The following is a 17,791-nucleotide window of genomic DNA, read 5'->3' as shown; positions in this document are numbered from 1 at the left end:
TTGTGCCTTGAAGACAAAAATTGTTCTTTCTCAATGCATTGAAGATGTCAGACTGGATCTTTTACTCTGGCTATCATTGTTATAATGTTGACTCAAAGGTATGTGACAAAGGAAATCTAAGATAAAGAGAAAAGACTTGGATGTAATCAGTCAATTGAGGGCATTATTTTAATGTAAGTGATTAAAATTTAGATTAAATCTTTCGCTGCATATTCTAAAATACTTCCATTGAGCTAAATAAATTTAACCCATAAGGGAATTTAAATTTTATTTATCAGTTGTTCATTTTAGAAAAATTCAATTAAAGTAGTTCATAGTCAAATGATGTTATAATGACCATTTTCATTTTTAAAAATCTATAACATTAAAAAGCTAAAGGATTTTTACAAAATTTAAATTGGATGGCATTTCAGGCTTTCTATATGATTAGCAGGAACATCTCAGAAAGGCTTTAATCCTACCTCTGAACCAATCAGTATCCATAAAGGAGACTGAGGGGTCTATGTCGGGAATATTACCTTCATAATTTTGTATAGTCCTCTTATCTTTTCTTGCCTAATATCAGATCTAAGAACAAACCTTATAAGTTATCTATACATACATACATGGGAAATGCAAAGTCACTAAATAATAAAGATATGTAATAGTGAGGAGGAATTACTGATCAGAGAAGATCTCCAATCTAATTTCAGGTAATAGGGCAGAGGGAAGTAAGAGGAAATTAGTGTGTGTGTCTTGTGTATGGGGATGGAGGAATAGTGGAGGCAAAACAAAGAAAGAGAGATTCATTATGATAAAAAAATAAAATTTATGCCTCTTTCTACCCCTCCCAACTGGATTTGAAGTGGCACACCTTTGCTAACAAAGTTATGTGGCGAACCATTACTGCTGGATGTCAACCTCCAACATTTACAACACCTCCTTCTTCAGACTCCCCTTCAGAAACATCCTTTCCTCTACAGTTTCTAAAAAAGGACTACTTCCTGAGAGAATGAGCTTTGAAGCTCATTCCATAATATTAGGTCTCATATAATTAGTAAGTTAAATAAATATTCTCATATTAATATTTTAGAATATTAGATTATTATAAATGACCATTTACTATTGAGTATTGCCTACAAAGGGAATCATAATATCTTTTAAAATATAATTAATATCACAGGCAAGTATAGATAGGTACCCAACTGATTATATGCCTTAAGATCCTAAACATTTTTGCCTCACTTATTTATCTTTTCTGATATTATGAGATCATAATTATGATTTTCCACTTCCCTGTCCCAATTATTTTGTAGGAAAACTGAAGGAAGTCTATGCTTGTCTAATCTAGCTACTTTCTGTTTGCTATGAGATATAGAATGTCTGCATCCCATATCTTCTACCAATAGTACTTCCAGCTTATAAGGAAGCACCATGGCTTATTAAAAAACAAAACAAAACACAACATAAAGTTAGAGTATTTAAATATAAATATTGATTCTTTTACTTGCTGCCTTGGTGTCTTTACACAAATTACTCCTCTCTCAAGGTTTCAATTTCTTCATCCATAAAATTAAGACATTGTTCTAAAGTATATTCCAGCTTCACATCTGTGAACCTATGAAAGAGTACCTACTATATATAGGTTCTAGTATATGGGTGTTTTAAATGTTTCTTTCAAGACTGTCTTCTGTTAGAAGGTTGAATGTTACAACTTAAAATTATATTTGTCCTTAAATGATTAATAATTAGAAAAGACAACAAAAACTATTTCCTACCCTTTGAGCATGTTATATCTTCATCATGGTATGGCTTCTTCTAATCATACAAATGAATTTACCTTTCTAGGTTTCTTTTGACTCATGTTTGAATTTTAAAATTCCTACTCAGCTCTTGTCTTCTCATTAAAAAATGCCCAAAAGTCCTTTATTCCATTGAAGATCTATTTTTTTCTCCTTAGGACTTATACAGTAAGTTATTCTTAGTTTAGATCTCATATAATTTTCCTTCTGGAATATTGTATGCCATGATATCCTTGCACACATAAGAGAGGCTGTTAGATCTTCTGTGACACTAGACTGTGGTACCTTAGTATTTGGACTACTTTTTCTGGTTGCTTGCAGTATTTTTTTTTCCTTTGATGTGAGAATTCTGGATTTTGGCTATGACATTACTAAGTCTTCTTCTTTCAGGATTTCTTTCAGAAGGTGATCAGTGCTTGCTTTCTATCTTCACATGTTTTCTGGTTCTGCCCTCCAGGCAATTTTCATTTTTAATTTCCTGAAATATGGGGTCTAGGCTTTTTTTTAAAATAATTGTATCTTAGGGGTTCCAAGAAATCTAAAATAATCCCTTTTTGACCTACCTTCCAGGTCAGTTCTTTTTCATAGAATATATGATTTCTTCTATTTTCTTCAATCTTTTGACTTTGATTTGTTTCTTATTGTCTCATGGAATTCTTGATTTGTTTGGTCTGTTCTAATATTTAAGAAAATCTTATTTTGGTAAGTTTTAACATTTTCTATTTCTTCAGATTTTTTTCCTCCAGAGTTTTACTTCATTTTTTTAGCTCTTGCTTCATTTCTTTTATTCATTTATATAGGCCCTGTGAAAATCTTTTTTTCCTTTGAGTCACTACTTGCATTATTCATAGAGTTACTTGCTTCTTATTTTAGAAGATCTCTAAATCTAAAATGAGTTTTTATATTGGTTGGTATTTTCTCTGATTTACTCATCTCTCTAGCTTTAGTTTCTGAATTGGGGCTTTGTGCCAGGGAAGGTTCTCTGCTACATTTTTGAGTATGGTGGCCTACACTACTTAGCCCCATCCAAGGTTTCCCATGTTCTTTCGCTGACCTCTATCTCCCAGATTTAAGACATCCTGGATATCTGAGGTTCAAAGCACTGTATCTTCAGGGCCTCCCTTGGCATTTTAAGACAGAGTGCTCTAGACCTTGGATAGCCCCTAGTTCTAGGCTTTGCTGGTCTGCATGTTGCCATGGAAGTGTGGTCACTGTCACTTCTCAGTTTTCCAAATCACTTGCTCTGAAGCTTTCTGACATTCTTGTTTGTTTTTTTTTTGGTGGGGGGAGGCAGGGCTCTACTCTAGCTACCTCTGGACATAAAATATTGCAGAGTAAGGGACAGCTAGGTGGCACAGTGAGTAGAGCACCATCCCTGGAGTCAGGAAGACCAGAGTTCAAATTTGACCCTCAGATACTTGACACACTTACTGGCTGTGTGACCTTAGGCAAGTCACTTAACCCCAATTGCCCTGCCCTTCCCCCCTCTCAAAAAATTAAAAAAAAATCACAGATCACTTATATCTCTTGTCCTTCTCCAGTTACACTTGGAAGCTGCGGATTAGTCTTCCTACAATGATATTAGCTTTACTGCTGGCCATTTTTCCATTTGTCTGTGGGCTTCTAGCTGACATTTTGTGCAATTCTGGAGTAGAAGAAATCATTTATTATAATTTCTTATTAGATTTCACAACTTTTTTGATATCTTAAAATTATCATATTCTTTGCTGGAGTAAGTTATATGGGAGCTGAGTAGCATACTTCTGTTGAAGCAGCCGTCTTTTCCAGGAGTCCCCATTTTTGTACAACATTCTTGAATAGTATTCTTCATAGAAAATGAAGAGGATCATCCATATATCCCCTGGTCTCTTCATGATCTCTTTGTAGCATTTTGCACAGTTTACAAGTCTATGCTAATGGAGAGCTTCTCCTGGAGCGTCTTCAAATGTACCAATACATTCTGGTTTCCTATATCCCTAACTCCTTTTTCTGTATCTTTTGCTTGCTCTTTGTCCTTTTTTTTTTTTGCCATTTGTTAAGTTATCTGTTCCCAAGGGTTTGTCCTTGTCTCTTTTTTCTCTATAACCTCTCTTGCAAAAGTGTACTCCTATTTATGGCTTCAGCAATGTCCTTTCATTAAATTGTTTAATTTAATTGTCAAAAGAAAGTATGCATATTATGTGGAGACAAACACTTTCTTGGCAGTAAATTCACAAAGGAACTTATTGTCCTCTGAATATTTAAGTAGTTACAATACAACCTTGTTGTTAAGTAGGATTTTTTTTTTACTTGTAGCAGTCTTACTTTCTCATCAGTTACTCTCCCCCCCCTCCAAAAAAAAAGATAGAAAGAGGGAAGGAAGGAGGGAAGGAAAGAAAAAAAGAAGAGAAGAAAAAAAAGAAGGGCGAGAGAGACAGACAAAGAAGGGAGGAGGGAGAGGAGAGAAGAAAAGAGGGAAGGAAAGAAGGAAGGAAGGAAGGAGGAAAAGAGGGAAAGAAGAAGGAAGGAAAGAACTGGGAGGAATAAATTGGGAGGACAGGAGGACCTGGAAGGAAGGAAATGGAAGACGATAAAATCTTCAGAAAGCAAAGTTAAATTTTGATCATTCTGATGAGGGTCATCTTTCTTCTGCCTCACCCCCTTTTCACCCATTAGATTTTGTGTATTAATAAGCAGTGACAACTCATTAGAGCTAGTATAACAGGAATCATAGATGTGATGCTAGAATGAACCTCCAAGGTCATCTAGCCCAATCTTCTCATTTTACAAATGATGAAAATGAAGCCCAGGAAAGTAAAATGTCTCACCCAAGGTAACTGCCCAAGTAAATGACAAAGGTACATTTCGAACCTAGACTTTCTACTGCATTGCTGCTTCCTTTCTAGCTTACTGGCTCCTATACCAAAGAAAGACTCCTGCCAGAACAATATCATAATATTGGGCAATATTGGGACACCGAGTTAAGAACAGTTAACCACATTCTATAAATCCCTTTGGCTTTTTAGAATTAATTGTGGTTTCTTTCAGTAGAAAAAAATATGTTATAAAAATCCATTTTTAATGATTTTAATTGTTTTCGTTACATGGGTATAATTGATTCTGATCCTCAGTCCCCATTTATAAGACTAGAGAAGTGTCTCTCATTTAAATATGTAATACAATTGTGCTACAAACCCTTAGAAAGGCTTCTGCTTAATTATCTAGCTATTTAAGATAACTGTCAACTATATACAGATAAAAAAGAAAGGAAGAAGCTAACCACAGGTAATTTTAGCTTAGCAATATAGAAACAAAAAAGAAAAACTATTTCATTCAAAGTGTCAGGCTGACTACACTGTATCTATTGTAGATATGTCCCACCCAGGAAGTGATGACAGTGATAATGGGCCAGATTCACAGTTTAACTTTGTGGAATGATTCTCCTTAAATGAAGACATCCCTAAGGTATATAGCATATCAGTAGCATCCATCTGAAGGTATCAGAAAATTATCATCTCACAGAAGACTGAAAGGTAGGGGAATAATCTAGCACCTGCTCACAAGAAGGCACAGAGCAACTGCATAGAGAGAAAATGAGGGAGAGTATGGCTGGTATTTAACTGATATATCAACTGGTGCATCAGAACAGAACAAGGTAAAGCAGCTATGTAAGAAATGTAATCCACAAAGAAATCAGACTCACAAGTTTTAGGACAGATTATGAATGAAATCTAATTCTTGACAAAAGGAGAGAAAAATAAATTCTCTCATTTAAAAATACTACTTCAACACTGTTGGTTTATAGAGATATGACATGTGCCTAGTCCTGTATAGTGAATAAAATAATTTGATATCAATTGGCAGGCCTAAAGGGCTCTGGGCATAAGCCAACAAGAGTAGAATTTTCTGGAAAACTCTTGCTTTTTGGAAATTGTATCACTGCCAATACTACTATCATCTAGCATCCTTAACTGCAAGATGAAATCTGAAAACATTAAAAAAAAGGTGATGGGTACACTAAGCTACAAAACATTATCACACTATGACCATTGTGTACTGAAGTTTCTACTTGGTTTGATACCTTTGATTGGGACCATTACAGCACTACAGCAAAAATATATCAGAATACGAAGCTCTCTCTCCTCTCCTCCCTCTCTCTTTTTCTCTTCCCCCTCTCTCTCTCCTTCCCTCTCCCTCCCTCTCCCTTTCTGTTTCCTTTCCTCTCTCTCTCCCTTCCTCTCTCTCTCCCCCTCCCTCTCTTTCACATACATACACACACGCTTGCACAAAGATCTTCAACAGTGCTTCTGTGAAGGAGAATCAGATAAGAAGAAAATGTAGTCCAAGTTCCAGCTTGTGAATTGGTACCAATATTTGTGTGGATATCGTAGCTGAAAAGAATCTGATTGTGTCTGGTCAGCTAGTTAGGGCTGTTTCTGGCTTGTCAGAAACACATTTCTTTTCCTTGTCACATCCCCCAGGTGCTACTGCTGAGCAAATGGTAACATCACTGTCAGAAGTATTTGAAAAGAACAAAAAAATTGATTTGGACAATCTGTGTGCTGTTGCCATTGATGGAGACAGAACTGTGACTGGGGTTAGGCCTAGGGTCATAGCAAGGTTAAAAGAAAAGCACCCAGGAATTCTCTCTTGTCATCACATTTTTCACACTGAACCAACTCTTGGTTTTGCAGATGTTACAGACAACGTAAAATACTTTGTCAAGTATCGAGACACCCTTGATAGTATTTACAGACTTTCCCGGAAATTCACCTAAGAGAAAAGAAGTCTTTAAAAAAAAAGCAATGAACTTCACTGTATTCTTACACACCTGGGACCTAGGTGGAATTCTTGGTCACTCTAAACAGTTGGCTATGTATGCCGTCACCAAATTTTTCACAAAACCTAAGTATAAATTCTCTTCTCAAGAGGAACAGTTTGAGCTTGACAAATACTAACAGAACAAAGCCAATATTTTTTACAACATATTATTTGTGAAAGAAGAAAACAAAAACAAAAAAAAAACTCCAACCAAAACCCATAGGTATAGCTAGTCTAAATAATTAAAACAGTCCATTTGAATATATAGAAAGCCGATCTAAATAGCAAGACACATCTCAACTGAGAGAATCAGGCACACCATGTCAGCTCTATGTGTTTGAATAGTGAATCTTTGGCAAAGATATTTGTCAAGATGTAAAAAATGGGCTTAGAAAGAAAATATTCAAGTGTAAGAAATTCAAGGAACAATGCTTGCCAAACTCTTAATTAAAGCACTTGTTTTCGTTCTTATAACAGAGGTTGAGATTAATGCTTTTCATGCATTCAAACAGAACTGCTATTGCAGTAAAGTTCAAGCTTCCAAACTTTTCAGATGTAGATGTTTACCAATATTTGGTCACAGACTCAGCTGTGGGGACATGGGTGAGGGAGGCGGGCGTTTCTGGACAGCTGAACATATTTTCTTAGGTTTGACAATAAAAATTTGAGTTGCGAGCAAGGATTCAAAGACAACGGAATCTTAAAGACTTTCTAAATATACAATTGTGCTTAGATCAATTTTACTTAACTTTAGAAAGGTTTTCTACATGCTGACGACCCTAATTCTACACCAGCCAGCCTTTGGCAAAGTAGGCTATGAAAAACAAATGTTTCTTTGCTCACAACTGTTAAAATGAGGTGGCGCCAAAAAATAAAATTGAACTAATGACAATATGTCAGGCACTGATGCAAACACACCTCAAACAGCCAACGCAAGACCCAAGGAGGCATAACCCTCCATGTAATACTATTCATGTTCTGTAATGCAAATTTGCAATATGCTGGATTTCTTCTCATGTTTTCAGGCTCCTAGAACACAATTCCTTTATGCAGTATTCAGGGGTTTACTGTAAGTCCTCTAAAGGTTTCTTTATCATTTAATATTATAAATAATTGTGTTCCAAGGCTGGAGTTCAAAGCTCAGTGCAGCACTCATACACTACCACAGGCAGGTCAGGTGACCTTTCTCCAATTCTCCTCTCTCCGGTGCTGAGGACAGACAAAGTGATATGTCTGTCATACGCCATTACCATTAGAACAGAATCTTGTTCTTTTATTACAACTGAACTCTGCCGGATTTCTCAGCAGGAATGCTAAGTGAAATCAATGTCTTGGATTTCCAGGCTGAGCTTGGAGGTCACAGCCACTCTATCATTTCTCAGCATTATCCTTTCTCTCTCTCTCTCTCGTGCACTCCCTGAGCCTCCAACTGGCACACAGCAGATTGAAAACAGCATGCATCAGAGGACTCATGCTGCACAATTTTACAGTCTTTTGGAGCCCCCTCATTTCGGTCCCCCCCTTCTATTTTTGCAAATTGCAAATAAGTTTTGTTTGTGTCCTTCTCTAGAGTTGTGAGTCAAAGGCAAAAAAACACTTAAGAATAAGGGTAAACAATGAAATTTAAAGAAAAAGGTTGATTTTGACAGCTGCCAACAAGACCATTTTGTTTATACCACCAGTTGGATAAGCTTTAAAATGCCATTGTTACAACCAATAAATGCTGCTTCCCTGTCAGACCATCAATTCAGTTTATTTCAGGTAAGTCTACAGATAACGGAGGGATCTTGAATGTACAATGCTCTTTTATAATCTGCTAGACATATAAATCCTCCCTCCCCCCAAAAGCATAGAAAACTATATACTCTGGCACAAATAATTGCTTGAAAAGGAAAAAAAAACAATTACTAGTCTTACCTGAGGAAAAATAAATGTCCATAAAGATTTTAAAAAGCTTTTTGAAGCCAAAATGTGCCATAAATGTCAACTTCTGCCAAAAGAACTAGATTAATTTAGTACAATAGTGCCTGGCTTTTAAAAAATTATTATTTTTGACCATATAATTCATCAAAAAAACTACCATTGTAAAGTTTATTTGTGTGACTATTTTTAATCTATGCAGTTTTACTGTTGGGCTTAAAGCTAAGATTATTGTCAGTTTAAGGAATCTATTATGAGAAGACAAGAGGATGTGACAGCATGCTAGAAGAAACTAAAGCAAAGGAAGGACAAATTTTCAAACCTCACTATCTATCACTTAAACTGAGGAAATATCCCTTCCTAACCAAACTCCAGTAAAATCTTTGCTTATTTTATTGAAGCTAGAGAACACTTTCAATCCACAATTATGATCATTTTTCATAAACCAAAATCAATCAAGAACTTCTAGGCATTTGAGTTTACATTATCTTTAAAATCTTAGCATTCACTTGAAAACAAAAGAAATCAAAACTTCATGTTCATATAGCTGTTTATTGAAAGACATGCTGTACTCTTATTTCACTAATGTTAAAGAAGGGAGTGACTATGAAAGTATAGCAGATCTAAACATGACTCAAAGTTCCCATCTTATTTGGAATGCTGGATTTGGGGTTAAACTAGATTTGAATCCTAGCTACTTATTAGCTGTGTGGCTTTGGGCACATCAATTAACCTTTCTGGTTCTCAGTTTGCTTAATTTTAAAACGAAGGGATTAGACTACATGATCTCAAAGGCCCCTTTCACCCTACAATACTGTGATTCTATCTCAAATGTCTACAGAGTTGGCTCTGTGATTGAGAGGGGGCCTGAAAATAATAATCCTATCCCTAGAAGCATGATGTAGCCTCTGAGTCTCAGCAAAGCAAACCCACCATTTGACCATATCTGATTCTTGTATCTATATGTTGTATTATATGTGATAAATGATTCTTTTCTTGACTAAGGAGGAACCTTAGGGGTCACTGTACATATGAGACTCTAGGTCATCTAACTAGTAAGCAGAAGAACTGGGATTGAAACACAGATACTCTGCCTCCACTTTTAGCAGTCTTTCAACTGTGTCATGTTGTCCTCATGGTTAGCGACATAAATGGATTAGGGAAGAAAGACTTAAAGTTATAAAAATTGCTTAGTAGGAAGAAATTTTTAGAGGGCAGTTCAAAAGAGAGTATCTTAAACCAATATGTCAACATGAGAATATGCAAACAGTAAATCTCAAAGCAAGAAAAAACACACACCAATACCTTACTTTCACGCGAAATGACCTACACTTCTCTGTGTAAATGCCCATATTTTGCTGATATGACTAGCCTTTTCAATGAATGTTAAATTATGTGTGCAAAACCTACAGATAATTACTGAAAACTCTGCTGGTCCATCTGTACACCAGAACTTCACAGAGACAATTATACTCACAAGACTGATTTATATTTAGTGACTGTAATTCCTATTACATAACTTTCTTTCAAAGACTTTGGCAGTACACTTAAACATCAACTTCATTCACAGAAGTATGAGGTCAATGAAAACACTCAGAACGTAGCTGTAAATGCAGGTGTTTACTCCCAAACATCATAATGGAAAATACTTTTGGGGGGCTGTACCACTCATATCTATTATCAACATCCAAATATTTAATATATATAGACATAAATGTCCTATGGTCCTACACAAATATGACTGTGTATTTCATAGGATGTGTTTTGGTCTACATCTATGATTTTATACATGAAGAGTATCCCATTGGGGGAACTCTAGCATTGCTGATCAGCAACAATTCTACAACGGTGAATCTTAAAACACTATTGGCATGCTGAAAATTTAAGTGTCTGCCCAGGGCCAAATAGCCAAAGGTCTTTCTGACTCTGAAGGTATCTTTATATCCATGACTATAAAGTATAAGTAATACATACCTACATAGATATAATCTTTTGAACATCTCCTGTCTTAATTCTATTGACGGTACCACTATCCTTCCAATCACTCAGATTCGCAATCTTAAGAGTCATTCTTAAGTCTTCATTTGTCCTTACCTCACGTATCTGTAAGCAGAACGGCCTTTGTTTTCTTTGAGTGACTCAGTTTATCTCATTGAGCCTTGCTGAGTGCTGGGCCCAGAGCCCTGTTAGGTGTGAAACCATGGTGGGGTAAGGCTAACTCCAGGGAGGGCCTAGTTTATATGTCTGGGATAGCAGAGGCTTTTTCCCCTGAACTAAATGAATGTTCTGAAGTTTGGGGTGCTGGTTTTTTTGCCTGAACTGACTGAATGCTGGGTTAAAGTAAGCTTGTCGGCCCCTTCACCTTGCTTCCCTTGATTAAGCAGATCAAAAGAACCTGTGCTTTCCCAGTCAACACCTTCACCTTGCTTAAGCAGATCTAAAGAACCTGTGCTTTCCCCGGAGTACCTTACGCCCTCCCCCTGCAGAAGCTGCTAGCCGGATGGTTAAAAAGAGTTTCTGTTGGAGCCAGAGGCTGCTACAGCTGAAGCTAAAGCAGGAGCTGCCAGTAGCAGAGCTGAGCTACATGTGGATTGAGGAGTGCTGAACAAGGACTTGAGGCCAGTGGATAATCTTTTTACCATAGAGGGGAAGCATGTATATGATTTTGCTTTATACCATCATGCTTCTCTGTGGCCTCCTGGTTACTCTTGTGAGGCGGACTTATTGGGCCTGGAAGCTTTTGATCAAAATATCAAAATGGGGATGCTGGTTTGTGGGTTGGTTACTGTGGAACCTAAATATATGCTTTGATTCTTCTGCCTCCTACTTTGAGAGTTCCTTATACCTGGCAGTTCCAAACCTTTTAGACATATATATGATTCTTTTCGAAGTTATAAATTCTGCCCTCATATTACAGTATCTAATCATTTGTCAATTTTTTTCTTCCTACAGATTATCAATTTTCATATCCATTTCTTTCTACTCAAACAGCTGCTGCACTAATATAGGCTTATATCACTTATCACCTGGACTACTTATTATAATAGCCTCAATTAGCTTTCTTGCCGGATCTTTCCCTTTCCAGTCTGTCCTCTACACAGCTATTAAAGTCATATTAGTAAAGCACAGATCAGACCATGTAACTCCCCTCCTTAAAAAAATTCCAGTGGCTCCCTATTGCTTCTGCGATCAAATATGAGATTATTCTTTTTGGCATGTAAAGCATGGGCAACCTTTCCAATCTTATTGTATGTGACTTCCTTTCTTGGAGATTTTGGTCTGACGAACATAGCCCTCTTGCTGATCCTCACACATGACATTCCTTTTCCTGTCTCCATTCCTGGAATGTATTCCATCCTCACTTTTGCCTCTTAAAATTACAAGTCTCCTGCAAAGTTTAGTGCTTGGAGCATAACTGGTATTTAATAAATGCTCTTTGATTGACTGATCCATAGATTTGCAACTTGGGTCTCCTCCATTTATTATCTGACACTCAGTTAGTCACTTAACTTTTCTATACCTCATTTACTCTCTTAATAAGATGGAGTGAAATAATTAAATGTCTATTATTTTTTCCCTCAGGTATTTTCAGTGGTTTTTGTTTGTTTTTAGAAGAAAGGTAATTATTTAATATAGAAATTCCTCCATCTGTTGAGAAGCAGCAGCGTAGTGAATAGAGAGCTGGTTTGAAGCCTGAAAACCAGAAGTCCTAAAGATACTGGCTGTGTGACCCTGGGCAAATCACAACCTCCCAGTACTTAGGGGACTCTCTAAAGCTATAAGTTGCAGAGAAGGTGTCAACCTGCATTGGTAGAAAGAATTTTATCTTCCAGGCACTCTTTACATCCAGCTTCTATTCTCCTACTATTAACATTACTTTGGCTTTTTTCTCTATATATGTAATTTGAAATGAGAAGTTAGGTAGCTGTCCAGATAATTCGCATGTAGACCACATTGCTTTTGATCTAACTATATAGCTGGATGCAAAATTGTTCATTTGGTAGCCAAGTCATTTAACATTATCTAAAATTTCTACTTAATGCTACATATCAATACATATTTAACAAAGCACAAATGAGAGCTAGATTGGAATGAAGGAGGAATCTCATGTTGAAAAGTCAACTCAAAGTGAAATTCTTTTGCTCTCTCTGTCACTAAAAACTTTAACATGCCCAAACAACTTAATCTACTATTGTTACAAATTATTTCTAAATGTATCCCTGAAATTCCTGGGTCTAAATTTTGCATTTTGTATAAATCATAATGAAATCGAGAAATTAATATAGGAAAGGCAAAGTTTGTTCTTCATTCTCCATTTTCTTTCCTTCCTCTGATGCCTTTTTGTCTTCTATTCTTGAATTTAACTGGACCTTAACTTGAACCAAAAGTGAAATGTTCTCCCTCTACGATTACCACCTTTAACCATATGTATATACATGTATGTATAAACTTAATTACAGTGATATTATTTCTAATTTAAAATTCTATGCTTAAACAACTGCTTATAATCTTATAATAAATTATAATAAATAAAATAATAACTAAGGTTGGTAAAATTTAATTGGCTGGCAAAAATAATCCACTAAATTATTTGTCCTTCTGATAAACCTTATAATATATGAGAATGTAAACTCCTTGACATCAAGGACTATATTGTTTTGGATGTTTATGGCTAGCTCTGTGTTTCTTACATAGTAAGCCCTTAATAAATATTTGTAAGTTGAAGGCATTTGGATTAGACGACACCATTTCACTGTCAACCCTGAGGTATCTTCTTTTTAACTTATGCTTAGTGAAATTCTAATCTTAGATTAGCAGTTTTCTTAGTCTCCTCTGTTCATGAACCAAGGTCTGGGCCAAGATTTGCTAAGACAATGTAAGTTTCAATACCAGCCTAAACCAAACCAAACAAGTAAAGCAAATTTGCTGCAGAAAAAAAAAATCATATGATTCATTCAAAGACAAATACAGAGGGCCTATGGGTAATACAATGTTTTATGTCATCAGTGCTACTGCTCTGTAACATGATCATGGATATTTGAAAGTAGTTCAACTTGCCTTTTACTATCAGCTTGGTAAGAGCTAAGAGATATGAGTTCATTTATTGCCTTTGTCATTTATTTATTGTGCTCTCTAAGTCAATTCATTTGATGTCTTTGTGCTTTCCCTCCTTACATATGTAAAATGGAAAAAGTCATCATCCTAATCATTATTCAGGGATATTATAAAAAGAAAGAAAAGGAAAATCTCTAAAGCAATTTATGTATCTAGAATAAAAAATATTGCTTTTGTATACAAATGTTTCTGTACTTACATATGTATGTACATATACATCATATTTTAACCAATTTTGACACTTCACGAATTGTATCTACTGTTTATTACCGAGTACTGGAACATGTTAAGTATCTCTTCTAAAAGACATAGCCACTAATCTTTAAATAAATAGGGTGTCAAGCTGCCACCATCTTCTTTTTGAAAAACATACATTGAGTTAATATCAATTTTTTTTAAATAATATAACTTCTTTGAAATAGTACCTTGCTTTTGGGTGGTGGGCTATTTGTGCTCTTCTCTGTATGAATGCTGGTTGGAGATACAGCAGCACCAAGGTTGCCTTGGGGTATACCTGGTAACTTTCCTCCTGGAGATACCTGCATTGCAGCTAGCTGGGCAGCATATAACTGCTACATAAGGAGAAAGAAAAAAAAATCATCAATAATTAAATAAATGCAACTTTCAAAAACTTCTACTTCAAATACAGTATTCTTCTGATGGATATTTTTTATTTAGCACACTGGAATATTTCAAGAGAACCTGTCTGTCACCTCAACTTTTATGGCATTTTTCTGGGAAGAAATGACAGATATCACATAAGCTGTTCTAGCTTCTGTATATCTAGGGGGCTCTGAGCAAATAATAGCGATCCATATTTACTCTTAGTCAGTGTCTGTCCTAATTCCAGCCTTCATCACCTATTTCCTGGACCATTCTTAATAACCTTCTAAGTGGTTTCTTTGCTTCAATTTTTTCACTACTTGAAATCCATACTCTGCATAACTGCCAAAGTGATCTTCCAAAAGAGTAGGTATGACCTAATCAAACCTCTATTCAATAAAGTCTGGTAACACTCTATTACCTTTAAATACATGTCATTAAAATTCTTTAAAAACTGGCCTCTCCTTATCTTTCCAGTATTTTTACACATTAATTCCCCTCTAAGTACTGCTGCCATACTGGCCTACTTCCCATTCCTCACACATGATATTCAATCTCCCATCTCCATTTCTTGGCCCTCCCTCACATTCTTAAGTGGAGACATTCAACAAAACAGTAAATCAATTCCTGATTTACAGCATTCGCTGATTTCTGAGGTATAAATGCTCATGCTGAAAATTTATTAATTAGCCCTCATGCATCAGTAAAGGTTGGCTCCAGCATTCCCCAGGGTATTTATCTCTTTGTGTATGTATGCATGGACATTGTTTCTTTCTTAAGAAGATAAGTTCCTTGAAGGCAGGGACTGCTTTTGCTTTTTCCTTGTATTTCCAATGCTTGGCACAAGGCCTGGCACATAGTAAATGCTTATGGAATGATTAACTGACCATGTTACCTGATCTCTTCCCATAACATACTACAGTTTCAAACATGCAGCAGCTACATTCCTGTTCTACTGTTAATATTAGTTTACATTCTGCAAGAGCTCTTAGACTGCTGAAATTTATATTTGTATACTGAGGGAGGTGGCCAACGAGTGCCTAGTTCTTAGAGTACGTGTGATATTCCCTGCCTGCTGCCAATCAGCATTTAGCCTTGGTGAACCTGCTTCTAGAAATGTACAATCCAGCCAAACTGGCCTTCTCTCAGTTCTTTACGAGAAACACTATTTATTGTCTTTCATTTCTAAAATGCAAGCTCCCCTTAACATTAGAACAGAAGTTCATTGTAAGTAGGGATTTTTTTTTTATTACTTGCATCCTCAGTGCCCAGCAAAGTTCCTGACTCATAGTAGGTGCTTAATAAATACTTTTTGATTGATTGATGAAGAGACCCTCTGCCTCCCAGATTCAGAGCACAAGCAGGTATTGTTTTTTTCCCATTTCCTATCAACTTGCCATGTGGTGACAAAAAAAATATCTTTTTAGTTGGATACTAAGCTGGAACTGAGTATGTATACAAAAGGCTTCAACAGCTAAAGTCTCTTTCCTGGTGGCTTTTGAGTGACATAGAAGAAATGCTGTGGGCCTCAATAGTTTCATTAGCATAGATAGTTGAAAATGAACTGTTTACCTTTTACTCTCAGCTTGGTCCTAAGAGACATGAGTTTATTTATTGTGTTTGCTACTTATTTATTGTGATCTCTCAGTCAATTCATTTAATCTCTTGGTGGTTTTTCTCTCTTCGTACAGAAAATGGAAAAGGCAATCATTCTAATCACTGCTTAAGGATATTATAAGCATAACTGAAAAAGAAAATCTCTAAAGTAATTTATGCATCTACAACCCAAAGTAGTGCTCATATGCATAAATATTTCTGTGTGTGTATGTATGTGCGTGCACGCATGTGTGCTCTTGTCTATGTTGGGACCACAAACCATTTCTTCTTCCTTCCTCGAAAGCCACAAGGGAAGAGAGAGTTCATGTATTTGAACCTTTTGGATGTATGGTTGGTTCTGACTAAGCAACCAATTAAAAGTCTTTTCATCACCGTTCAGTATGCCAAGAAGAAACAGAGGATACCTGTGTCTGAACCAAAGAGAGAATGAGCACACCTCCATCATATATTTCTGAAAGTGGCTCACCAAACCTCCATGTGGATTAGCACCAGTACAATAATATTGAGCATGCTCCAAGGACTGGACACTCATTGGCTTGTTCCCTTATTATGCCTGCAACACTTTTTATGAGCTATAGGGTCCTACAAATTTAAAATACACACACACACACACACACACACACACACACACATACACATGGAATAGAAGAATTATGTGTTAAGGAACATTACTCTGGTTTCCTACCCTGATAAAAACAACTAGATAATTGCCAAAATTCTACTTCAATATATGCTCTGTGAACACAGATCAGGAAGAAGGCCTCGCGAAGAGGTAATGTTTCATGGATGATATGGCTCAAATACATAATCTTCAATCCATCGCAGATAAAACTATTTAAATCAATTTTATTTAATAATGAATCTATTACTATTTAACCACCAATTAGATATGGTTCAATAATTTAATATTACTATTTATTTCCAATGAAGTTTTAACCTTTGCAAAAATAATCTTATGTAAAACAAAGTTTCATGGATGTTAAAATATTGTTAAACATTTAAGGCCTGTCTTACCTCTATACAGCACTGTGACAAAGGGAAATAAAAAGTCAGGATATACAAATTGGGGCAAGTAGGTGTATATAGAATGTAAAATTTCTTTTATCTAGGAGCTAAATACCTGAATATCCAAGTTATTGAAACTTTTTCCCCCTTGTGCAAGCTCTGACTTCTCTAAATCTTCTAAAGTGGTAGAATAGTGATGAAAGGCTTGGGAACAATTTTCTAGGATAGCTATACTTTCTCATTAAGGAAAGATATGCCCCCCCCACCTCTGCCACTGTCCCCAAAAAGCCTACTCCAGGTAAACCAGTCATTCAGATTGGAATGGACCAGTTCAAAGAAAAGACAGAAATATGTGTGCATGGGTGAACACATTTTCAAACAGGAACATACATAAAAACAAATAAAAATATAAATTTTATTCTGGGGTACAAGGGAGAAAGTGCTGTTGCTGCAAAGCATTTCGTGACCATCAGTTACTATATAATTTCATTTCCTAGTTATAAGAAGATAACTAGATTTAGAGTAAAAAGAGATCTAAGAGCTCATCTAGTAAAATATATTTTACAAATGAGGAAATTGAGGCACAGTCCCCAAGGTTGTAAGTAGTAAAGCTGAGTCTCAGAGTCAGGTCCTGACTGCCAATCCAAAGTTCTTTACACTACCAAGGGTGGGGAAGCTGCGGCCTTGAGGCCACATATGGCCTTCTAGATCCTTAAGTGCGGCCTTTTGACTGAATCGATTCAGTCATGTGGCCTCAAGGCTGCGGCTTCCCCACCCCTGCACTGAACCTTGCTGCTTCAAATATTATTATGGTTGCTCTAACGATAAAAATCCTTCATTAAAGTGATTCTGCTCCAGGACTCATCACAGCATGAAAATAACCTTGAGTTCTAGAAAGCTACATCGGTATAGTATAGCTCTTACCTATCCTATCAAACTAAATAGGCTTT

The 17,791-nt window shown here is 36.1% G+C and overlaps 1 protein-coding gene across 1 annotated transcript in view; it reads right to left on the bottom strand.

The window, feature by feature from the left end:
• Positions 1 to 17,791, bottom strand: part of SOX5 (SRY-box transcription factor 5) — a 491,049-nt gene that overhangs the window by 72,670 nt on the left and 400,588 nt on the right. Inside the window, exon 9 of the mRNA XM_036761148.1 lies at positions 14,042 to 14,188. Within this exon, the coding sequence (XP_036617043.1) occupies positions 14,042 to 14,188 (147 nt within the window). The remainder of the gene's footprint in view (positions 1 to 14,041; positions 14,189 to 17,791) is intronic.

Source organism: Trichosurus vulpecula, chromosome 5 (assembly GCF_011100635.1).
Source record: "Trichosurus vulpecula isolate mTriVul1 chromosome 5, mTriVul1.pri, whole genome shotgun sequence".
Classification (NCBI taxonomy): Eukaryota; Metazoa; Chordata; class Mammalia; order Diprotodontia; family Phalangeridae; genus Trichosurus; species Trichosurus vulpecula.
This window is presented reverse-complemented; position numbering and strand designations above follow the sequence as displayed.